The sequence below is a fragment of the Somniosus microcephalus genome, chromosome 10, assembly GCF_052327205.1.
Source record: "Somniosus microcephalus isolate GS21.2 chromosome 10, FLI_Smic_1.0, whole genome shotgun sequence".
Taxonomy (NCBI): Eukaryota; Metazoa; Chordata; class Chondrichthyes; order Squaliformes; family Somniosidae; genus Somniosus; species Somniosus microcephalus.
In genome coordinates this window covers 232255742-232280768 of record NC_140996.1, presented here as the reverse complement: position 1 = coordinate 232280768, position 25027 = coordinate 232255742, and the positions used below count along the sequence as shown (strand labels likewise).

The following is a 25027-nucleotide window of genomic DNA, read 5'->3' as shown; positions in this document are numbered from 1 at the left end:
GCAGACGACCTGGTTCTGCTGTCACCAACTAAGGAGGGTCTACAGCAGAACCTGGATCTGCTGGAGTCATACTGCCAGACTTGGGCCCTGACAATAAATCCCAAAAAAAAACGAAGTCGTTGTGTTCCAGCAAAGATCCAGACCTCAGGGACCCAAATTAAATTTCACAATCGGAACAACCAAAATTGAACAAACCACTAACTACACATACTTGGGCTTAAAAATCAGTTCTACGGGAAACTTCAAACTGGCTGTGAATGAACTGAAAGAGAAAGCAAGAAGGGCTTTCTACGCCATTAAAAAATCAATCCAAAATAGAAATCCCAATTAGCATTTGGCTCAAAATTTTCAAATCAGTAATCGAACCAATTGCACTCTATGGCAGTGAGGTATGGGGACCGCTAACTCAACAAGAATTTGCAAAATGGGACAAACACCCAATTGAGATCGTACATGCAGAATTCTGTAAAAGTATCCTCCGGACTCAAAGGAAAACAGTAAACAATGCATGCAGGGTGGAACTAGGCCAATATCCATTAATAATCACTATCCAAAAAAGAGCCACCAAATTTTGGAATCACCTACAAATGAGCAATCCCCAATGCTATCACTACGACGCCCTGAAATGCCAAGAGCTGACCATAAAGAAGAATACCCTCAGTCAACTAGTCCTGGGACTCAATAAAGTAACTACTAACAATACTAACAATAACCAGCCCCAGGACAGTGACAGGGTAACACAAAGAATCCGACCCAACACAATCGTCGCTAAGCAAAAGGAAAAATATCTGACATATTGGGCAGAAACAACAAAAACCCAAAGCAAACTCAATTGCTACTTGGCCCTAAACAGACAATACAACATAGCTGATTACCTGACCATGGTAAAGGATAACAAACTGAGAAGAACCTTGACAAGGTACAGACTTAGCGAACATAGCCTAGCGATCGAAAAAGGCAGACCAGGCTGCCAAGAGAGGATAGGATATGCTCTCACTGCAGTCAGGGAGTAGTGGAGACAGAGATGCACTTCCTCACAGCCTGTGGAAAATATCAGGGCATCAGGGAGAATTTCTACCAAAAATTCTCACAAATATGCCCTGAATTCAGAAATCTGAATGACAACCAAAAACTCCCATACCTACTGGGGGAGGAGAGAAGCTGTGTAGCACTGGCAGCACACGATGTTACAGCTTGCCATGAACAGAGGGACAACCAGTAAACTAAGAAAAGAGTATATATAAACAAGGCGAATGTATATTTGCACACTCAGGGATATACCTGTTTATACACTGTATGAATAGAACTGCGTTTATGTGTTCAACGATGAATGTATTTTGATGCTTTGGCAACATAAGATGTACCTTATCATGCCAAGAAAGCGATTTGAATTGAATTGAATTGACTGCAGGGTGTGAGGGAGTGAGATAGACTGCAGGGTGTGAGGGAGTGAGATAGACTACAGGGTGTGAGGGAGTGAGATAGACTACAGGGTGTGAGGGACTGAGATAGACTGCAGGGTGTGAGGGACTGAGATAGACTACAGGGTGTGAGGGAGTGAGATAGACTACAGGGTGTGAGGGACTGAGATAAACTGCAGGCTGTGAGGGACTGAGATAGACTACAGGGTGTGAGGGAGTGAGATAGACTACAGGGTGTGAGGGACTGAGATAGACAACAGGGTGTGAGGGGAGTGAGATAGACTGCAGGGTGTGAGGGACTGAGATAGACTGCAGGGTGTGAGGGAGTGAGATAGACTACAGGGTGTGAGGGAGTGAGATAGACTGCAGGGTGTGAGGGACTGAGATAGACTACAGGGTGTGAGGGACTGAGATAGACTACAGGGTGTGAGGGACTGAGATAGACTGCACGGTGTGAGGGACTGAGATAGACTACAGGGTGTGAGGGAGTGAGATAGACTGCAGGGTGTGAGGGAGTGAGATAGACTGCAGGGTGTGAGGAGTGAGATAGACTGCAGGGTGTGAGGGAGTGAGATAGACTGCAGGGTGTGAGGAGTGAGATAGACTGCAGGGTGTGAGGGACTGAGATAGACTACAGGGTGTGAGGGAGTGAGATAGACTACAGGGTGTGAGGGACTGAGATAGACTACAGGGTGTGAGGGAGTGAGATAGAGAACAGGGTGTGAGGGAGTGAGATAGACTACAGGGTGTGAGGGACTGAGATAGACTACAGGGTGTGAGGGACTGAGATAGACTACAGGGTGTGAGGGACTGAGATAGACTACAGGGTGTGAGGGAGTGAGATAGACCACAGGGTGTGAGGGAGTGAGATAGACTACAGGGTGTGAGGGAGTGAGATAGACTACAGGGTGTGAGGGAGTGAGATAGACTGCAGGGTGTGAGGGACTGAGGTAGACTACAGGGTGTGAGGGACTGAGATAGACGACAGGGTGTGAGGGACTGAGATAGACTGCACGGTGTGAGGGACTGAGATAGACTGCAGGGTGTGAGGGACTGAGATAGACTACAGGGTGTGAGGGAGTGAGATAGACTACAGGGTGTGAGGGAGTGAGATAGACTGCAGGGTGTGAGGGACTGAGATAGACTACAGGGTGTGAGGGACTGAGATAGACTACAGGGTGTGAGGGACTGAGATAGACTGCACGGTGTGAGGGACTGAGATAGACTACAGGGTGTGAGGGAGTGAGATAGACTGCAGGGTGTGAGGGAGTGAGATAGACTGCAGGGTGTGAGAAGTGAGATAGACTGCAGGGTGTGAGGGAGTGAGATAGACTGCAGGGTGTGAGGAGTGAGATAGACTGCAGGGTGTGAGGGACTGAGATAGACTACAGGGTGTGAGGGAGTGAGATAGACTACAGGGTGTGAGGGACTGAGATAGACTACAGGGTGTGAGGGACTGAGATAGACTACAGGGTGTGAGGGAGTGAGATAGACTACAGGGTGTGAGGGACTGAGATAGACTACAGTGTGTGAGGGACTGAGATAGACTACAGGGTGTGAGGGAGTGAGATAGACTGCAGGGTGTGAGTAGTGAGATAGACTGCAGGGTGTGAGGGAGTGAGATAGACTGCAGGGTGTGAGGAGTGAGATAGACTGCAGGGTATGAGGGAGTGAGATAGACTGCAGGGTGTGAGGAGTGAGATAGACTGCAGGGTGTGAGGGAGTGAGATAGACTACAGGGTGTGAGGGAGTGAGATAGACTGCAGAGTGTGAGGGAGTGAGATAGACTACAGGGTGTGAGGGTCTGAGATAGACTGCAGGGTGTGAGGGAGTGAGATAGACTACAGGGTGTGAGGGACTGAGATGGACTACAGGGTGTGAGGGACTGAGATAGACTACAGGGTGTGAGGGACTGACATAGACTACAGGGTGTGAGGGAGTGAGATAGACTGCAGGGTGTGAGGGAGTGAGATAGACTACAGGGTGTGAGGAGTGAGATAGACTGCAGGGTGTGAGGGAGTGAGATAGACTGCAGGGTGTGAGGGACTGAGATAGACTGCAGCGTGTGAGGGAGTGAGATAGACTGCAGGGTGTGAGGGACTGAGATAGACTGCAGGGTGTGAGGGAGTGAGATAGACTACAGGGTGTGAGGGACTGAGATAGACTGCAGGGTCTGAGGGACTGAGATAGACTACAGGGTGTGAGGGAGTGAGATAGACTGCAGGGTGTGAGGGAGTGAGATAGACTACAGGGTGTGAGGGAGTGAGATAGACTGCAGGGTGTGAGGGACTGAGATAGACTACAGGGTGTGAGGGAGTGAGATAGACTACAGTGTGTGAGGGACTGAGATAGACTACAGGGTGTGAGGAGTGAGATAGACTGCAGTGTGTGAGGGACTGAGATAGACTACAGGGTGTGAGGGACTGAGATAGACTACAGGGTGTGAGGAGTGAGATAGACTACAGGGTGTGAGGGACTGAGATAGACTGCACGGTGTGAGGGAGTGAGATAGACTGCAGTGTGTGACGGGGCCTGTCGGAGGGGCAGTACTGAGGGAGCGCTGCACTGTCGGAGGGGCAGTACTGAGGGAGTGCTGCACTGTCGGATGTGCCATCTTTCGGATGAGACGTTAAACCGAGGCCCCGTCTGTTCCCTCCGGTAGACGTAAAAGATCCCAGGGCCACTATTACGAAGAAGAGCAGGGGAGTTCTCCCCAGTGTCCTGGGGCCAATATTTATCCCTCAATCAACACAACAAAAACAGATGATCTGGTCATTATCACATTGCTGTCTGTGGGAGCTTGCTGTGCGCAAATTGGCTGCCGCGTTTCCTACATTACAACAGTGACTACACTTCAAAAAAGTACTTCATTGGCTGTAAAGCGCTTTGGGATGTCCTGTGGTCGTCAAAGGCGTTGGAGAAAGGCAAGTCTTCCTTTCTATAAACACAAGTTCAATCGCGCTCTTACAATGTGCCATTCTCTTTCAGAACGACCACTACATTACACGGAGAAAGTTTTACCCATTCTACACTCGCTGGGCACTGACAGCTACTTGGTTGTGAAAAAGAACATCAGCATGGAAACCATGTTGATGTACTTGGGTAGGTGCACAGTTGGCAGATACCCAACGGTTTAGTTCCTACTCCTAGTAAGATGCGGCTGTGCCACGCGACACGGGTGTGTATAAATTAGCAGGTGGCACCAAGACTGGGTTTCAAGGCCCTGTAGGGGGAAAAGAGGGACTGGAGGAGGTCTCGGAGACGGGAGGAGGTCTCGGGGACGGGAGGAGGTCTCGGGGACGGGAGGAGGTCTCGGGGACTGGAGGAGGTCTCGGAGACGGGAGGAGGTCTCGGAGACGGGAGGAGGTCTCGGGGACGGGAGGAGGTCTCGGGGACGGGAGGAGGTCTCGGGGACGGGAGGAGGTCTCGGGGACGGGAGGAGGTCTCGGGGGGACGGGAGGAGGTCTCGGGGGGACGGGAGGAGGTCTCGGGGGGACGGGAGGAGGTGGCGGGGGGACGGGAGGAGGTGGCGGGGGACGGGAGGAGGTCTCGGGGGGACGGGAGGAGGTGGCGGGGGACGGGAGGAGGTCTCGGGGGACGGGAGGAGGTGGCGGGGGGACGGGAGGAGGTGGCGGGGGGACGGGAGGAGGTGGCGGGGGGACGGGAGGAGGTGGCGGGGGACGGGAGGAGGTGGCGGGGGACGGGAGGAGGTGGCGGGGGACGGGAGGAGGTGGCGGGGGACGGGAGGAGGTGGCGGGGGACGGGAGGAGGTCTCGGGGGACGGGAGGAGGTGGCGGGGGGACGGGAGGAGGTGGCGGGGGGACGGGAGGAGGTGGCGGGGGACGGGAGGAGGTGGCGGGGGGACGGGAGGAGGTGGCGGGGGGACGGGAGGAGGTGGCGGGGGACGGGAGGAGGTGGCGGGGGACGGGAGGAGGTCTCGGGGGACGGGAGGAGGTGGCGGGGGGACGGGAGGAGGTCTCGGGGACGGGAGGAGGTTCTGGGGGGACAGGAGGAGGTCTCGGGGGGACGGGAGGAGGTCTCGGGGGGACGGGAGGTGGTCTCGGGGGGACGGGAGGAGGTCTCGGGGGGACGGGAGGAGGTCTCGGGGGGACGGGAGGAGGTCTCGGGGGGACGGGAGGAGGTCTCGGGGGACGGGAGGAAGTCTCGGGGGCGGGAGGAGGTGGCGGGGGACGGGAGGAGGTGGCGGGGGACGGGAGGAGGTGGCGGGGGACGGGAGGAGGTGGCGGGGGACGGGAGGAGGTCTCGGGGGACGGGAGGAGGTGGCGGGGGACGGGAGGAGGTCTCGGGGGACGGGAGGAGGTCTCGGGGGCGGGAGGAGGTGGCGGGGGACGGGAGGAGGTGGCGGGGGACGGGAGGAGGTGGCGGGGGACGGGAGGAGGTGGCGGGGGACGGGAGGAGGTCTCGGGGGACGGGAGGAGGTTCTGGGGGGACGGGAGGAGGTCTCGGGGGACGGGAGGAGGTGGCGGGGGGACGGGAGGAGGTCTCGGGGGGACGGGAGGAGGTCTCGGGGGCGGGAGGAGGTGGCGGGGGACGGGAGGAGGTGGCGGGGGACGGGAGGAGGTGGCGGGGGACGGGAGGAGGTGGCGGGGGACGGGAGGAGGTGGCGGGGGACGGGAGGAGGTCTCGGGGGCGGGAGGAGGTGGCGGGGGACGGGAGGAGGTGGCGGGGGACGGGAGGAGGTGGCGGGGGACGGGAGGAGGTCTCGGGGGACGGGAGGAGGTTCGGGGGGACGGGAGGAGGTCTCGGGGGACGGGAGGAGGTGGCGGGGGGACGGGAGGAGGTCTCGGGGGGACGGGAGGAGGTCTCGGGGGACGGGAGGAGGTCTCGGGGGGACGTGAGGAGGTCTCGGGGGGGACGGGAGGAGGTCTCGGGGGACGGGAGGAGGTCCCGGGGGGACGGGAGGAGGTCCCGGGGGGACGGGAGGAGGTCCCGGGGGGACGGGAGGAGGTGGCGGGGGGACGGGAGGAGGTGGCGGGGGACGGGAGGAGGTGGCGGGGGGACGGGAGGAGGTCTCGGGGACGGGAGGAGGTTCTGGGGGGACGGGAGGAGGTGGCGGGGGGACGGGAGGAGGTGGCGGGGGACGGGAGGAGGTGGCGGGGGGACGGGAGGAGGTCTCGGGGACGGGAGGAGGTTCTGGGGGGACGGGAGGAGGTTCTGGGGGGACGGGAGGAGGTCTCGGGGGGACGGGAGGAGGTCTCGGGGGGACGGGAGGAGGTCTCGGGGGGGACGGGAGGAGGTCTCGGGGGGACGGGAGGAGGTCTCGGGGACGGGAGGAGGTTCTGGGGGGACGGGAGGAGGTCTCGGGGGGACGGGAGGAGGCCTCGGGGGGACGGGAGGAGGTCTCGGGGGGACGGGAGGAGGTCTCGGGGGACGGGAGGAGGTCTCGGGGGCGGGAGGAGGTGGCGGGGGACGGGAGGAGGTGGCGGGGGACGGGAGGAGGTGGCGGGGGACGGGAGGAGGTGGCGGGGGACGGGAGGAGGTGGCGGGGGACGGGAGGAGGTGGCGGGGGACGGGAGGAGGTCTCGGGGGACGGGAGGAGGTCTCGGGGGACGGGAGGAGGTGGCGGGGGACGGGAGGAGGTGGCGGGGGACGGGAGGAGGTGGCGGGGGACGGGAGGAGGTGGCGGGGGACGGGAGGAGGTGGCGGGGGACGGGAGGAGGTGGCGGGGGACGGGAGGAGGTGGCGGGGGACGGGAGGAGGTGGCGGGGGACGGGAGGAGGTGGCGGGGGACGGGAGGAGGTGGCGGGGGACGGGAGGAGGTGGCGGGGGACGGGAGGAGGTGGCGGGGGACGGGAGGAGGTGGCGGGGGACGGGAGGAGGTGGCGGGGGACGGGAGGATGGTGGCGGGGGACGGGAGGAGGTTCTGGGGGGACGGGAGGAGGTCTCGGGGGACGGGAGGAGGTGGCGGGGGACGGGAGGAGGTTCTGGGGGGACGGGAGGAGGTCTCGGGGGACGGGAGGAGGTCTCGGGGGACGGGAGGAGGTGGCGGGGGGACGGGAGGAGGTGGCGGGGGGACGGGAGGAGGTGGCGGGGGACGGGAGGAGGTCTCGGGGGACGGGAGGAGGTCCCGGGGGGACGGGAGGAGGTCCCGGGGGACGGGAGGAGGTCCCGGGGGACGGGAGGAGGTCCGGGGGGACGGGAGGATGTCCCGGGGGACGGGAGGAGGTCTCGGGGGGACGGGAGGAGGTCTCGGGGGGACGGGAGGAGGTCTCGGGGGGACGGGAGGAGGTCTCGGGGGGACGGGAGGAGGTCTCGGGGGGACGGGAGGAGGTCTCGGGGGGACGGGAGGAGGTCCCGGGGGGACGGGAGGAGGTCCCGGGGGACGGGAGGAGGTCTCGGGGGGACGGGAGGAGGTCTCGGGGGGACGGGAGGAGGTCTCGGGGGGACGGGAGGAGGTCTCGGGGGGACGGGAGGAGGTCTCGGGGGGACGGGAGGAGGTCTCGGGGGGACGGGAGGAGGTCTCGGGGGGACGGGAGGAGGTCTCGGGGGGACGGGAGGAGGTCTCGGGGGGACGGGAGGAGGTCTCGGGGGGACGGGAGGAGGTCTCGGGGGGACGGGAGGAGGTCCCGGGGACGGGAGGAGGTTCCCGTGTCTGTAAAACTGTGCTCCCGGGAGGACTTGGGGGGCGGGGGGGCGGTGGAAATGGTGTCCAATAGACCTTAAAGGATTAAACTGAAATCTCATTCCTCCCTCTTTTGTCTCTCCTCTCTCTCTCTCTCTCTGTCTCTCATTCTCTCTCTGTCTCTCCTTCACTCTCTCTGTCTCTCCTTCTCTCTCTCTGTCTCTCCTCTCTCTCTGTCTCTCCTTCTCTCTCTCTCTGTCTCTCCTTCTCTCTGTCTCTCCTTCTCTCTCTCTGTCTCTCCTTCTCTCTCTCGCTCTCTTTCTTGCGCTCTCGCGCTGGTTTTGTCTTACAGCCAGTAAGGTGGCTGACCAGAAACACGGAATGGTGAAATTCCGGGAGGAGAAGAAGCTGGGATTGGGCACGGGCAGTTTCAGTGACCGTTACTTCATGTTGACCAGCTCCATGCTCCGACTCTACAAGGAAGTGCGGGTAAGTGACCAATCAGTGAGGGGGGGGAGAGATCTTTAAATAGCTGTGAGAGGACCAATCGGCTCCGATCCGACCTGACCCAGTGACCCCTCTCGAGGTGTGGTGATGGTGGATGAGGACAGGAGCGGAGGCAGCGCTGGTGCCCTCACTATTGAACAGCTCGAACACATTCGCTGTGTGGCCTTAGATGTAAACGGCGGCCAATTGGCCAGTATACTGGCCCCCAGTGTCACTGGTCAGGAGTGGATACACTGGACGATCATAGAATGGTTGCAGCACAGAAGGAGGCCATTCGGCCCGTCGAGCCCGTGCCGGCTCTCTGCAAGAACACTTCAGCTAGTCCCGCTCCCCTGCCCTTTCCCCTTTTGAAAGCTGTGATTGAGTCTGCCTCCACCACCCTCTCAGGCAGTGCATTCCAGATCCTAACCACTCGCTACATAAAAAAGTTTTTCCTCAGGTCGCCTTTGGTTCTTCTGCCAATCACCTTAAACCTGTGTCCTCTGGTTCTCGACCCTTCCGCCAATGGGAACAGTTTCTCTCTCTCTACTCTGTCCAGACCCCTCATGATTTTGAACACCTCTATCAAATCTCCTCTCAACCTTCTCTGCTCCAAGGAGAACAACCCCAGCTTCTCCAGTCTATCCACGTAACTGAAGTCCCTCATCCCTAGAATCATTCTCGTAAATCTTTTCTACACCCTCTCTAAGGCCTTCACATCCTTCCTAAAGTGCGGTGCCCAGAATTGGACACAATACTCCAGTTGTGGCCAAACCAGTGTTTATAAAGGTTCATCATAATTTCCACACTTTTGTACTCTATACCTCTATTTATGAAGTCCAGGATCCCGTGTGCTTTTTTAACCACTTTCTCAACTGCCCTGCCACCTTCAATGATTTGTGCACATATACCCCCAGGTCTCTCTGTTCCTGCACCCCCTTTAGGATTGTACCCTTTAGTTTATATTGCCTCTCCTCGTTCTTCCTACCAAAATGTATCACTTCGCACTTTTCTGTGTTAAATTTCATCGGCCACGTGTCCGCCCATTCCATCAGCCTGTCTATGTCTTCCTGAAGTCTATCACTCTCGTCCTCACTGTTCACTATACCTCCAAGTTTGGTGTCATCTGCAAATGTTGAAATAGTGCCCTGTACACCCACATCCAAGTCATTAACATATATCAAGAAAAGCAGTGGTCCTAGAACCGACCCCTGGGGAACACCACTGTATACCTTCCTCCAGTCCAAAAAACAACCGTTCACCCCTACTCTCTGTTTCCTGTCACTTAGCCAATTCCGTATCCATGCTGCCACTGTCCCTTTTATTCCATGGGCTTCAACTTTGCTGGCAAGCCTATTGTGTGGCACTTTGTCGAAGGCCTTTTGGAAATCCATGTACACCACGTCAACTGCATTACCCTCATCAACCCTCTCTGTTACCTTTCCTTATCCATGGCCACTGAAACCTATTGTTGTCTCTCAGCAGTTGACTCAATTCTGATCAGCTCAAACAGTGCAGATCAGAGATTGACCCGAGGACCTCCTGACCTCCTACACGAGCCAGTATCATTACCTGTGACCCACTGACCTCTCTGTACACTGACTGGTAGCAGCCGTGGCTCAGTGGGTAGCGCCCACTCCTCTCGAAGCTGGTGGATTTAAGGCCCACTCTAGAGACTAGGAGCACAAAATCCAGGCGGACACTCCCAGTGCAGTACTGAGGGAGCGGCGCACTGTCGGAGGGGCAGTACTGAGGGAGCGCTGCACTATCGGAGGTGCCGTCGTTAAAGCGAGGCCCCATCTGCCCCGATGCAGAGTAAAGCTCCCTCTACACTGTCCCATCAAACACTCCCAGGGCAGGTACAGCACGGGTTAGATACAGAGTAAAGCTCCCTCTACACTGTCCCATCAAACACTCCCAGGGCAGGTACAGCACGGAGTAGATACAAAGTAAAGCTTCCTCTACACTGTCCCATCAAACACTCCCAGGGCAGATACAGCACGGGTTAGATACAGAGTAAAGCTTCCTCTACACTGTCCCATTAAACACTCCCAGGGCAGGTACAGCACGGGTTAGATACAGAGTAAAGCTCCCTCTACACTGTCCCATCAAACACTCCCAGGGCAGGTACAGCACGGGTTAGATACAGAGTAAAGCTTCCTCTACACTGTCCCATTAAACACTCCCAGGGCAGGTACAGCACGGGTTAGATACAGAGTAAAGCTCCCTCTACACTGTCCCATCAAACACTCCCAGGGCAGATACAGCACGGGTTAGATACAGAGTAAAGCTTCCTCTACACTGTCCCATTAAACACTCCCAGGGCAGATACAGCATGGGTTAGATACAGAGTAAAGCTTCCTCTACACTGTCCCATCAAACACTCCCAGGGCAGGTACAGCACGGGTTAGATACAGAGTAAAGCTCCCTCTACACTGCCCCATCAAACACTCCCAGGGCAGGTACAGCACGGGTTAGATACAGAGTAAAGCTCCCTCTACACTGTCCCATCAAACACTCCCAGGGCAGGTACAGCACGGGTTAGATACAGAGTAAAGCTCCCTCTACACTGTCTCAGATAAATCTTGGTGACAATTCCATTATCCAAACCAGCCACCCTTGTGCCTTGGAGTCATTGTGACAACCTAGTGGCAAATTATGGGCAGTTTGATGACGTGGACTCCCCCTCACCAGGCCTGCATTGAAATGCTCCAAACCAATTGTACAGAGGAGCATTCCTAGCAACGGAGGAAAGGAGACCTTCATGCAAGAGTCAACGATTGATGGTGTAACTGTGCTACCCAATTCCCTGCTCCTTCAGTTTGCCCTGGATGGTGTATAATTGATACGAAACTCAGAAAGTTAACATGCAGGTACAGCAAGCAATTAGGAAAGCAAATGGTATGTTGGCCTTTATTACAAGAGGATTTGAGTATAAGAGTAAAGACGTCTTACTGCAATTATATAGGGCCCTGGTGAGACCACACCTGGAGTATTGTGGACAGTTTTGGTCTCCTTACCTAAGGAGGGATAGACTTGACATAGAGGGAGTGCAACGAAGGTTCACCAGACTGGTTCCTGGGATTGGGGGGATTGTCCTATGAGGAGAGATTGAGTAGACTGGGTCTATATTCTCTAGAGTTTGGAAGAATGAGAGGTGATCTCATTGAAACATACAAAATTCTTACAGGACTTGACAGGATAGATGCAGGGAGGATGTTTCCCCTGGCTGGGGAGTCTAGAACCAGGGGTCACAGTCTCAGGATAAGGGGTCGGCCATTTAGGACTGAGATGAGGAGGAATTTCTTCACTCGGAGGGTGGTGAATCTTTGGAATTCTCTGCCCCAGAGGGCTGTGGAGGCTCAGTCGTTGAGTATATTCAAGACGGAGGTCGATAGATTTTTGGATATTAAGGGATATGGGGATAATGCAGGAAAGTGGAGTTGAGGTCGAAGATCAGCCATGATCTTATTGAATGGCGGAGCAGGCTCGAGGGGCCGAATGGCCGACTCCTGCTCCTATTTCTCATGTTCTCTTGTTCTTCTGAATGGGTATGTGTTTCTCTGCAGAGCAACAAGGCTGAGAAGGAATGGCCTGTGAAGAGTCTGAAGATCTATCTCGGAGTGAAGAAGAAATTTAAGCCGCCGACATGGTAAAGAAAATCTGGGCAATGAAACTGATGTTTCCCCGTTCCCTGAGGCACTGATAGTTCAGCCGCGATTCTTGTTTATACTGGCAGGCACAGGAGGCCAGTCTCGTTACAAACTATTACGAAGTATTTACAGCACAGAAATAGGCCATTCGGCCCATCTGCTCCGTGCTGGTGTTTCTGCTCCACACCAGCCTCCTCCCACCCCTCTTCATCTCACCCCATCAACATAACCTTCTATTCCTTTCTCTCTCAAGTGTTTATCCAGCTTCCCCTTAAATGTATCTATACTATTCGCCTCAACCACTCCCTGTGGTAACGGGTTCCACATTCTCACCACTCTCTGGGTAAAGAAGTTTCTCCAGAATTCACCATTGGATTTATTAGTGACTATCTTATATTGATGGCCCCTAGTTCTGGTCTCCCCCACAAGTGGTAACATCTTCTCTACCTCTACCCTATCAAACCCTTTCATAATCCTAAAGATCAGGTCACCCCTCAGTCTTCTCTTTTCTAGCGATAAGAGCCCCAGCCTGTTCAGTCTTTCCTGATAGGTATATCCACTCAGTTCTGGTATCATTCTAGTCAATCTATTTTGCACCTTCTCCAGTGTCTCTATATCCTTTTTATAATATGGAGACCAGAACTGTTCACAGTGCTCCGAGTGTGGTCTAAACAAGGTTTGATACAAGAGTAACATCACTTCTCTGCTTTTCAATTCTATCCCTCTAGAAATGAATGGCATAAACTAGGGTTGTATTCCCTGGAATATAGAGGGTTAAGGGGTGATTTGATTGAGGTTTTTAGGATTTTGAAAGGAATCGATAGGGTAGATCGGGAGAAACTTTTCCCGCTGGTGGGGGGAGTCTAGGACAAGGGGACAGAACCTTAAAATCAGAGCCAGGCCATTCAGGAGAGAAGTTAGGAAACACTTCTTCACACAAAGGGTGGTAGAAGTGTGGAACTCTCTCCAACAGAAAGCAGGAGATACTGGGGCTCAATTCATCATCTAAATTCTGAGATCGATAGATTTTTGCTGGACAAGGCTAGAAAAGAATACGGAGCCAAGTCAGGTGGATGGAGTTAGGATACAGATCAGCCGTGATCTCATTGAATGGCAGGACAGGCTCGAGGGGCTGAATGGCCTCCTCCTGTTCCTATGCTCCAAAATCCAACCTTTGGCTCTTGGTATCGAAATGGCAAAATGTGTGTGTGTGTGTGTGTGAGCACTACTTTCTCTGTCTGTCTCTCTCAGGTAGGGTATGTTTGAGTGTGTCTATGTCTACCTGTGTGCAATAGATTGTCTCAATCTCTTTATTTGCCTTTAGTCCTCTCTCCTTCTCTCTCCCTCTCTCTCTTACTTTCAGTGTCTCTTTCTATTACTCACACAGTTCTCTGGCCCCATCTCCATCAATCTCTGACTGTGAAGAGCAGTGTTTGGCGATATTCACTATCAGGGCCATTGAAGAAATGAACTTGCATTTATATAGCGCCTTTCACCTCCTGAGGACGTCCCAAAGCGCTTTACAGCCAATGAAGTACTTTTTGAAGTGTAGTCACTGTTGTAATGTAGGAAACGCGGCAGGCAATTTGCGCACAGCACAGCAAGCTCCCACAAACAGCAATGTGATAATGACCAGATGAACTCCCCTGCTCTTCTTCGAAATAGTGGCCGTGGGATCTTTTACGTCCACCTGAGAGAGCAGACGGGGCCTCGGTTTAACGTCTCATCTGAAAGACGGCATCTCCGACAGTGCAGCACTCCCTCGGTATTGCACTGGAGTGTCAGCCTGGATATTTGTGCTCAAGTCTCTGGCATGTGATTTGAAACCCACAATCTTCTGACTCAGAAAACTCTCCACTGGCTGGAGTCATACCTAGCACAAAGGAAGATGGTTGTGGTGGTTGAAGGTCAATCATCACAGCCCCAGGACATCGCTGCAGGAGTTCCTCAAGGCAGTGTCCTAGGCTAAACCATCTTCAGCTGCTTCATCAATGACTGTCCCTCCATCATAAGGTCAGAAATGGGGATGTTCGCTGATGACTGCACAGTGTTCAGCGCCATTCGCAACTCCTCAGATAATGAAGCAGTCCATGCCCGCATGCAACAAGACCTGGACAGCATTCAGGCTTGGGCTGATAAGGGGCAGGTAACATTTGCACCACACAAGTGCCAGGCAATGACTATCTCCAACAATCGAGCGTCTAACCACCGCCCCTTGACATTCAATGGCATTACCATCGCCGAATCCCCCACCATCAACATCCTGGGGTCACCATTGACCAGAAACTTAACTGAACCAGCCACATAAATACTGTGGCTACAAGAGTAGGCCAGAGGCTGGGTATTCTGCGACGAGTGTCTCACCTCCTGACTCCGCAAAGCCTTTCTACCATCTACAAGGCACAAGTCAGGAGTGTGATGGAATACTCTCCACTTGCCTGGATGAGTGCAGCTCCAACAACACTCGGGAATCTCGACACCATCCAAGAAAAAGCAGCCCGCTTGATTGACACCCCATCCACCACCTTAAACATTCACTCCCTCCACCACCGGCGCACCGTGGCTGCAGTGTGTACCATCTACAAGATGCACTGCAGCAACTCGCCAAGGCTTCTTCGGCAGCACCTCCCAAACCCGTGACCTCTTCCACCTAGAAGGACAAGGGCAGCAGGCGCATGGGAACACCACCACCTCCAAGTTCCCCTCCAAGTCACACACCATCCTGACTTGAAAGTCTATCGGCCGTTCCTTCATCGTCGCTGGGTCAAAATCCTGGAACTCCCTCCCTAACAGCACTGTGGGAGCACCTTCACCACACGGACTGCAGCGGTTCAAGAAGGCGGCTCACCACCACCTTCTCGAGGGCAACTAGGGATGGGCAATAAATGCCGGCCATGCCAGTGACGACCACATCCCATAAACGAATAAAAAAATAAGTGCCAAGAATGCTGCCCACTGAGCTACGCCTGACCCCTAATTATTCGCCATGACGGGCATTATTTCATGACAGGAGCAGTATTTATTTATCAGACTAGATGCTGCCTTGATCGACGGGCCAGTATTTGGTGCTTGTTATCACAGGCGGCTGTCGTTCCCGTGAGGGACGCTATTTGGCGATGACACATGTCTCCTTTCCTTTCAGCTGGGGATTCACCATCATTTATGAGAACAAGGAAAAGCATGAGAAGCAGCAGTGGTAAGTAACCAGCAACCGTCGGAGCACAGGGATACACCGGGAGCACAGGGATACACTGGGAGCGCAGGGATACACCGGGAGCGCAGGGTTACACCGGGAGCGCAGGGATACACCGGGAGCGCAGGGTTACACCGGGAACGCAGGGATACACCGGGAGCGCAGGGTTACACCGGGAGCGCAGGGTTACACCGGGAGCGCAGGGTTACACCGGGAGCGCAGGGTTACACCGGGAGCGCAGGGATACACCGGGAGCGCAGGGTTACACCGGGAGCGCAGGGTTACACCGGGAACGCAGGGATACACCGGGAGCGCAGGGTTACACCGGGAGCGCAGGGTTACACCGGGAGCGCAGGGTTACACCGGGAGCGCAGGGTTACACCGGGAGCGCAGGGATACACCGGGCGCGCACGGATACACCGGGAGCGCACGGATACACCGGGAGCGCACGGCCGAACCCCTCAATCAAATTCCAGCCTGTAACTCACTCCCGGGTATCTTCTTCTCCACTGAGAAGAAAAGGGTGTAAAAGAAAAGACAGCCATCCGTGGCTAAGTAAAGAAATTAAGGATAGTATTCGACTAAAAACAAGGGCATGTAAGGTAGCCAAATCTAGTGGGAGGATAGAGGATTGGGAAAACTTTAAAAGACAGCAAAAAAATAACAAAAAGATTGATTAAGAAAGGGAAGATAGATTATGAAAGTAAATTAGCAAAAAATATAAAAACAGATAGTAAGAGTTTTTATAGTTATATAAAAAGAAAAAGGGTGGCTAAAGTAAATGTTGGTCCCTTAGAGGATGAGACCGGGAAATTAATGGTGGGAAATATGGAGATGGCAAAAACACTGAATGAATATTTTATATCAGTCTTTACAGTAGAAGACACTAAGAATATTTCAACACTGGACAAACAGGGGGCTAAAGGGGGGGGAGGAGCTAAACACGATCAAAATCACTAAGGAAGTGGTACTCGGTAAAATAATGGGACTCAAGGCAGATAAATCACCTGGACCCGATGGCTTACATCCTAGGGTCTTGAGGGAAGTGGCGGTAGGGATTGTGGATGCATTGGTAATAATTTTCCAAAACTCCCTGGACTCGGCAAAGGTCCCGGCAGACTGGAAAACTGCTAATGTAACACCCTTATTTAAAAAGGGCAGTAGACAGAAGGCTGGAAACTATAGACCGGTTAGCCTAACATCTGTGGTAGGTAAACATTTTGGAGTCCATTATTAAGGAGACAGTAACAGGACATTTGGATAATCATAATTTAATAGGACAAAGTCAGCATGGTTTTATGAAGGGGAAGTCATGTTTGACAAATTTGCTGGAGTTCTTTGAGGAAGTAACGTATAGGGTGGATAAAGGGGAACCAGTGGACGTAGTGTATTTAGACTTCCAAAAGGCATTTGACAAGGTGCCACACAAAAGATTATTGCTTAAGATAAAAAATCACGGGATTGGGGGTAATATTCTGGCATGGATAGAGGATTGGCTATCTAACAGAAGGCAGAGAGTTGGGATAAATGGTTCATTCTCAGACTGGCAATCAGTAACTAGTGGTGTTCCGCAGGGGTCAGTGCTGGGTCCCCAACTCTTTACAATCTATATTAACGATTTGGAGGAGGGGACCGAGTGTAACATATCAAAGTTTGCAGATGATACTAAGATGGGAGGGAAAGTAGTGAGTGAGGAGGACATAAAAAACCTGCAAGGGGACATCGACAGGCTAAGTAAGTGGGCAGAGATTTGGCAGATGGAATACAATACTGGAAAGTGTGAGGTTATGCACTTTGGCAGGAAAAATCGTAGAGCAAGTTATTACCTTAATGGCAAGAAACTGGAAAGTACTGAAGTACAAAGGGATCTGGGGGTCCTGGTGCACGAAACTCAAAAGGTTAGTATGCAGGTGCAGCAAGTGATTAAGAAGGCCAATGGAATGTTGGATTTCATTGCTAGGGGGATAGAATATAAAAATAGGGAGGTATTGCTTCAGTTGTACAAGGTATTGGTGAGACTGCACCTGGAATACTGCATACAGTTTTGGTGTCCATACTTAAGAAAGGACATACTTGCTCTCGAGTCAGTACAAAGAAGGTTCACTCGGTTAATCCCGGGGATGAGGGGATGGACATATGAGGAGAGGTTGAGTAGATTGGGACTCTACTCATTGGAGTTCAGAAGAATGAGAGGCGATCTTATTGAAACATATAAGATTGTGAAGAGGTTGGATCGGGTGGATGCGGGGAAGATGTTCCCGATGATGGGTGAAACTAGAACTAGGGGGCATAGTCTTAGAATAAGGGGCTGCTCTTTCAAAACTGAGATGAGGAGGAACTACTTCACTCAGAGGGTGGTCGGTCCATGGAATATGCTGCCCCAAAAAGCTGTCGAAGCTACATCATTACATAAATTTAAAACAGAAATAGACAGTTTCCTAGAAGTAAAGGGAATTAAGGGTTACGGGGAGCGGGCAGGAATTTGGACATGAGTCTAGGTTCGGATCGGTCATGGCCCTGTGGGTAGCGGAGCGGGCCCAGGGGCCGTGTAGCCTGATCCTGCTCCTATTTCGTGTGTCTAATTCTGTTAGATTGAGGAGATGGTTCTGTGATAGTGGATTGGCGGTTAGGATCAGATCAGCCATGATCTTATTGAATGGCGGAGCAGGCTCGAGGGGCCGATTGGCCTACTCCTGCTCCTATTTCTTATGTTCTTATGTTATTCTATATATAAACCCCCCAAACCCCTCGATTAGGTTCCAGCCTGTAACTCTCTCCCGGTCCTGGGGGTGTTTGATGGGCCAGTGTAGAGGGAACTTTACTCTGTATCTAACCCGTGCTGTACCTGCCCTGGGAGTGTTTGATGGGACAGTGTAGAGGGAACTTTACTCTGTATCTAACCCGTGCTGTACCTGCCCTGGGAGTGTTTGATGGGACAGTGTAGAGGGAGTTTTACTCTGTATCTAACCCGTGCTGTACCTGCCCTGGGAGTGTTGGTTGGGACAGTGTAAAGGGTGCTTTACTCTGTATCTAACCCGTGCTGTACCTGCCCTGGGAGTGTTTGATGGGACAGTGTAGAGGGAGCTTTACTCTGTATCTAACCCGTGCTGTACCTGCCCTGGGAGTGTTTGTTGGGACAGTGTAGAGGGAGCTTTACTCTGTATCTAACCCGTGCTGTACCTGCCCTGGGAGTGTTGGTTGGGACAGTGTAAAGGGTGCTTTACTCTGTATCTAACCCTGGGGTGACACAGGGTGCTTGAAATGACTGACGCCCCTCAACCCGAGAGCAGAGACTGACTGTCACTGTGCTGTGTTTCAGGTACCTGTGCTGTGACACACAGATGGAGCAGAGGGAGTGGTTCGCTACCTTCCTATACGTGCAGGTAATATTTCTTAAAGAAAAACTAACAGCCACCCGTAATACCTCCCCCACTATTTGACCTTCCATTGACTTCAATGCAAAGTATATTCAGGCATTTTTAAAATGTCATTCTGGGGATGTGGGTGTCGCTGGCTAGGCCGGTGTTTATTGCCCACCTCTAGTTGTCCTGAGGAGGTGCTGACTGACCACCTTCTTGAACCACCGGTAGCAGTTTGATACGACTGAGCGTCTTGCTAGGCCACACTTCAGAGGTAAGTTAAGAGTCAACCATGTTGGGTGTGGGACTGGAGTCACATGTAGGCCCAGACCGGGTAAGGACAGCAAGTTTCCTTCCCTGAAGGACAGCAGTGAACCAGTTGGGTTTTTAAGACAATCCAACAGCTTCACGGTCACTTTTACTGAGACCAGATTTTTATTTCCAAATTTAAAAAAAATTCTAATTCCAACATGGTGGAATTTGAACTCGCGTTCTCTGGATTATTAATTAGTCCAGGCTCAGTGGGTAGTGCTCTTACCTCTGAGTCAGAATAGGCCGTGGGTTCAAGTCCCACTCCAGAGACTTGAGCCCCATAATCCAGGCTGACAGTTCAGTGCAGTACTGAGGGAGCGCTGCACTGTCGGAGGGGCAGTACTGAGGGAGCGCTGCACTGTCGGAGGGGCAGTACTGAGGGAGCGCCGCACTGTCGGAGGGGCAGTACTGAGGGAGCGCTGCACTGTCGGAGGGGCAGTACTGAGGGAGCGCCGCACTGTCGGAGGGACAGTACTGAGGGAGCGCCGCACTGTCGGAGGGGCAGTACTGAGCGAGCGCTGCACTGTCGGAGGGGCAGTACTGAGGGAGCGCTGCACTGTCGGAGGGGCAGTACTGAGGAAGCGCCGCACTGTCGGAGGGGCAGTACTGAGGGAGCGCCGCATTGTCGGAGGGGCAGTACTGAGGGAACACCGCACTGTCGGAGGGGCAGTACTGAGGGAGTGCTGCACTGTCGGAGGGGCAGTACTGAGGGAGCGCCGCACTGTCGGAGGGGCAGTACTGAGGGAGCGCCGCACTGTCGGAGGGGCAGTACTGAGGAAGCGCCGCACTGTCGGAGGGGCAGTACTGAGGAAGCGCCGCACTGTCGGAGGGGCAGTACTGAGGGAGCGCCGCATTGTCGGAGGTGCCGTCTTTCAGATGAGACTTTAAACCGAGGCCCCGTCTGCTCTCTCAGGTGGACGTAAAAATCCCATGGCCACTATTTGGACGAAAAACGGGAGTTCTCCCGGGTGTCCTGGGGCCAATATTTATCCCTCAAGCAACATCACTACAACAGATGATCTGGTCATCAACACAGTGCTGTTTGTGGGAGCTTGCTGTGCGCAAATTGGCTGCGTTTGAGGAATATAGCGAGTGTTGAGAATGTGCGGTTGAGGGACGGGGAGAAGGTGGGTGGGGGAGAGGGTTGGGGAGAAGGTGGGTGGGGGAGAGGGTTGGGGAGGAGGTGGGTGGGGCTGAGGGACGGGGAGGAGGTGGGTGGGGCTGAGGGACGGGGAGGAGGTGGGTGGGGGTGAGGGACGGGGAGAAGGTGGGTGGGGTTGATGGACGGGGAGAAGGTGGGTGGGGCTGAGGGATGGGGAGAAGGTGGGTGGGGTTGAGGGATGTGGAGGAGGTGGGTGGGGGTGAGGGTTGGGGAGAAGGTGGGTGGGGGTGAGGGATGGGGAGAAGGTGGGTGGGGCTGAGGGATGGGGAGAAGGTGGGTGGGGTTGAGGGATGGGGAGAAGGTGGGTGGGGTTGAGGGATGGGGAGAAGGTGGGTGGGGTTGAGGGAGGAGGTGGGTGGGGTTGAGGGATGGGGAGAAGGTGGGTGGGGTTGAGGGATGGGGAGAAGGTGGGTGGGGTTGAGGGATGGGGAGAAGGTGGGTGGGGTTGAGGGATGGGGAGAAGGTGGGTGGGGTTGAGGGAGGAGGTGGGTGGGGTTGAGGGATGGGGAGAAGGTGGGTGGGGTTGAGGGATGGGGAGAAGGTGGGTGGGGTTGAGGGATGGGGAGAAGGTGGGTGGGGTTGATGGACGGGGAGAAGGTGGGTGGGGTTGATGGACGGGGAGAAGGTGGGTGGGGGTGAGGGATGGGGAGAAGGTGGGTGGGGTTGAGGGATGGGGAGAAGGTGGGTGGGGGTGAGGGATGGGGAGAAGGTGGGTGGGGTTGAGGGATGGGGAGAAGGTGGGTGGGGTTGAGGGAGGAGGTGGGTGGGGTTGAGGGATGGGGAGAAGGTGGGTGGGGTTGAGGGATGGGGAGAAGGTGGGTGGGGTTGAGGGATGGGGAGAAGGTGGGTGGGGTTGAGGGACGGGGAGAAGGTGGGTGGGGTTGATGGACGGGGAGAAGGTGGGTGGGGTTGATGGACGGGGAGAAGGTGGGTGGGGGTGAGGGATGGGGAGAAGGTGGGTGGGGTTGAGGGATGGGGAGAAGGTGGGTGGGGTTGAGGGATGGGGAGAAGGTGGGTGGGGGTGAGGGATGGGGAGAAGGTGGGTGGGGTTGAGGGATGGGGAGAAGGTGGGTGGGGTTGAGGGATGGGGAGAAGGTGGGTGGGGTTGAGGGATGGGGAGGAGGTGGGTGGGGTTGAGGGATGGGGAGAAGGTGGGTGGGGTTGAGGGATGGGGAGAAGGTGGGTGGGGTTGAGGGATGGGGAGAAGGTGGGTGGGGGTGAGGGATGGGGAGAAGGTGGGTGGGGTTGAGGGATGGGGAGAAGGTGGGTGAGGGATGGGGAGAAGGTGGGTGGGGGTGAGGGATGGGGAGAAGGTGGGTGAGGGTGAGGGACGGGGAGGAGGTGGGTGGGGCTGAGGGATGGGGAGAAGGTGGGTGGGGTTGAGGGATGGGGAGGAGGTGGGTGGGGTTGAGGGATGGGGAGAAGGTGGGTGGGGTTGAGGGTTGGGGAGGAGGTGGGTGGGGCTGAGGGTTGGGGAGAAGGTGGGTGGGGCTGAGGGTTGGGGAGAAGGTGGGTGGGGCTGAGGGTTGGGGAGGAGGTGGGTGGGGGTGAGGGATGGGGAGAAGGTGGGTGGGGTTGAGGGTTGGGGAGGAGGTGGGTGGGGCTGAGGGTTGGGGAGAAGGTGGGTGGGGCTGAGGGTTGGGGAGAAGGTGGGTGGGGCTGAGGGTTGGGGAGGAGGTGGGTGGGGGTGAGGGATGGGGCGAGACGCCGGTCAGGTTTACGGGGCCGCTCCCTGTTGCTAAAGGATGTAACGTTTTTTTGCATTGTTATTTTTTTCCCTCAGCATGACGGGAATGTGTGGCCCTCAAACTCCACGAGCTCGCGGAGCTCCCGCCTGCCCCCGGACTCCAGGTTTGCTAACGTGTCGCTGATCCCGCTGCGGGGGAGTGCGAATGAAATGAGGAACAGTGTGGCAGCTTTCTCTTCTGACCACCTCTCCGTGAGTCCTAATCAAACACCCGTCGAATCAAGCAGCTTGCGTCCTCCGTCACAAGCGCCCTGCCCTGCGGAGGGGAGTGGGGAGGGGCGGGGGAGGGGTTGGGTCTGGGTGTGGGCACAGGCGGGGCCTCTGAGGAAATGGTCTGTCCGTGCTTTTAAATTTAAATTTTGCCCACCGCCTTGAGGGACGTTCTTGCTTCCTTGGAACTCTGGGCGTGTCGGGCAGGCCTGGGGCCAGCTACAGAGTAAAGCACTCCCTCCGCCGTCATTCGGGTGAGACGTTAAACCGAGGCCCCGTCTGGCCCCTCAAGGTGGACGTGAAGCTCCAACGGCCATTCTTCCTGCGATGAAGCCTCCAGGAATCCGCCCAGACAGAGCTGGAAGCCCAAGTGGGGACTGATGAGGTGCAGTGGACCTGATGAACTCTCCTCTCTCGTTCATCCCAAGCTCCAAATCCCTCGTCCAACACACACGCTTCCTCCTCATTCTGCGACACCAAGACTCATCGCACCTGTCTGGTGTCAGCCAGTGGCTCAGTGAGTAGCTCTCTCTCTCTCTCACTCGCCTCCGAGTCAGAAGGCCGTGGGTTCATAGTCAAACTCCAGAGGCTGGTGCCCCATAAGTGCAGTACTGAGGGAGCGCCGCACTGTCGGAGGGGCAGTACTGAGGGAGCGCTGCACTGTCGGAGGGGCAGTACTGAGGGAGTGCCGCACTGTCGGAGGGGCAGTACTGAGGGAGCACCGCACTGTCGGAGGGGCAGTACTGAGGGAGCGCCGCACTGTCGGAGGGGCAGTACTGAGGGAGCGCCGCACTGTCGGAGGGGCAGTACTGAGGGAGCGCCGCACTGTCGGAGGGTCAGTACTGAGGGAGCGCCGCACTGTCGGAGGGGCAGTACTGAGGGAGTGCCGCACTGTCGGAGGGGCAGTGCTGAGGGAGCGCCGCACTGTCGGAGGGGCAGTACTGAGGGAGTGCCGCACTGTCGGAGGGGCCTTATTTCAGATGAGACGTTAACCCGAGGCCCCGTCTGGCCCCTCAGGTGGACGTAAAAGATCCCACGGCCACTATTTGGAAGAAGAGCAGGGGAGTTCTCCCCAGTGTCCTGGCCAAGATTTATCCCTCAACCAACATCACTTAAAACAGATGATCTGGTCATTCTCACAGTGCTGGTCGTGGGATCTTGCTGTGCACAAATTGGCTGCCACGTTTCCTACATTACAACAGTGACTACACTTCAGAAAGTACTTCATTGGCTGTGAAGTGCTTTGGGACGTCCTGAGGTGGTGAAAGGCGCTGGAGAAATGCAAGTCATTTCTGCTTTTCCATCGTGTCCCAATAGTTTCCCAATCCCGCAGCAACCTTCTCCCAGTGAGATTGCCAAATTAAGAGCAGGAGGAGACCCTTCAGCCCCTCGAGCCCATTCCGCCATTCAATGAGATCGCGGCTGATCTGTATCTTAACCCCATTTACCCGCCTTAGTCCTGTAACCCTCAATACCCTTACCCAACAAAAATCCATCAATCTCGGTGTCTGCTGCCCATGGCCATTCGGAACAGACCTGGGACATTACTTTTGAAGCAAAGCCGCACTTGTGGTTTGCATGTGAAATTGGGCCGAATGAAGGCTGCGTTGGAGGGTTTCAAGACTCCTGCACACAGAGTGCGACAGGCGGCCGGCGTGTGTGAGCATGGCCGGGTCGGGCGGCGGGTTCACTTCCCCGAGAGAGCCTCACTGAACCAGTCAGGCCTATTGTTAATGATTGAATTCATGACCTCTGCGTCGCTAGGCTACCGTACTGCGCCCAAACTCCTTTCACAAGGGTCACCGCGGCTTGGCAAGGTGCTCGTGACGAACGATAGCTGGGAAAATTGGAAAGAATCAGAAATTGGTTGATTGCTGAGATTTCTGATCTGTTTCCTCGCTCTCTGTCTCTGTCTCTCTGTCTCTGTCTCTCGCTCTCTCTCTGTCTCTCGCTCTCTGTCTCTCGCTCTCTCTCTGTCTCTCGCTCTCTCTCTGTCTCTCGCTCTCTGTCTCTCGCTCTCTGTCTCTCGCTCTCTGTCTCTCGCTCTCTCTCTGTCTCTCGCTCTCTGTCTCTCGCTCTCTGTCTCTCTGTTTCCTCTCTCTGTTTCCTCTCTTTGTCTCTCTGTCTCTCTCTCTGTCTCTCTCTCTGTTTCCTCGCTCTGTCTCTCTCTCTCCTGCTCTCTCTCCAGCTCTCTCTCCGTCTCTCTCCGTCTCTCTCCGTCTCTCTCCGTCTCTCTCTCTCTCTCCGTCTCTCTCTGTCTCTCTCGCACTCGCTCGCTCGCTCACTCTCTCGCTCGCTCGCTCTCTCTCGCTCTCTGAGTTTTCTCGTTAGAGTTTGACAGAGAGAGAATCTGAATTGAAGATGCTTATTCCACCTCCGATGTACCATGGCATCAGACTATCGTTGTGATATTTAATAGTTATTTGGTGGGAGGGGGTTAATTTGTTGTGCATTGAGGTGAGAAATGTCAGTGATGAGAGCATCATTCTTCAATCTTGCCACTCGGTTTTAATACCCCACCTCAGCTTGAAATGGGTCACGGGGTGAGTACACCTCCTGCTGCGGTACTCAGGCACACAGCACAAGAAGATCCCACAAAACAATCCCAGGCCGTGCTGAGTTAGCCAATCACTGGAGACCACACACAGAGAGTGAGGGACACGGGACACACACTGAGAGAGAGTGAGGGACACGGGACACACACTGAGAGACAGTGAGGGACACGGGACACACACTGAGAGAATGAGGGACACGGGACCCACACTGAGAGAGTGAGGGACACGGGACACACACTGAGAGAGTGAGGGACACGGGACCCACACAGAGAGAGTGAGGGACACGGGACACACACTGGGAGAGAGTGAGGGACACGGGACACACAGAGAGTGAGGGACACGGGAC

General features: G+C 55.2%; 1 protein-coding gene across 9 annotated transcripts in view; it reads left to right on the top strand.

The window, feature by feature from the left end:
* Nucleotides 1-25027, top strand: part of arap1 (ArfGAP with RhoGAP domain, ankyrin repeat and PH domain 1) — a 295009-nt gene that overhangs the window by 236597 nt on the left and 33385 nt on the right. For 7 of the 9 annotated variants that reach the window (XM_085999755.1, XM_085999753.1, XM_085999754.1 and 4 more), the window contains 6 exons: nucleotides 4410-4523; nucleotides 8357-8493; nucleotides 12060-12142; nucleotides 15286-15339; nucleotides 18656-18719; nucleotides 21953-22108. In XM_085999755.1, the coding sequence (XP_085855881.1) occupies nucleotides 4410-4523; nucleotides 8357-8493; nucleotides 12060-12142; nucleotides 15286-15339; nucleotides 18656-18719; nucleotides 21953-22108 (608 nt within the window). Of the gene's footprint in view, nucleotides 1-4409; nucleotides 4524-8356; nucleotides 8494-12059; nucleotides 12143-15285; nucleotides 15340-18655; nucleotides 18720-21952; nucleotides 22109-25027 lie in introns of those variants that run through there. The other 2 variants (XM_085999757.1, XR_015079826.1) reach the window with 2 other exon arrangements.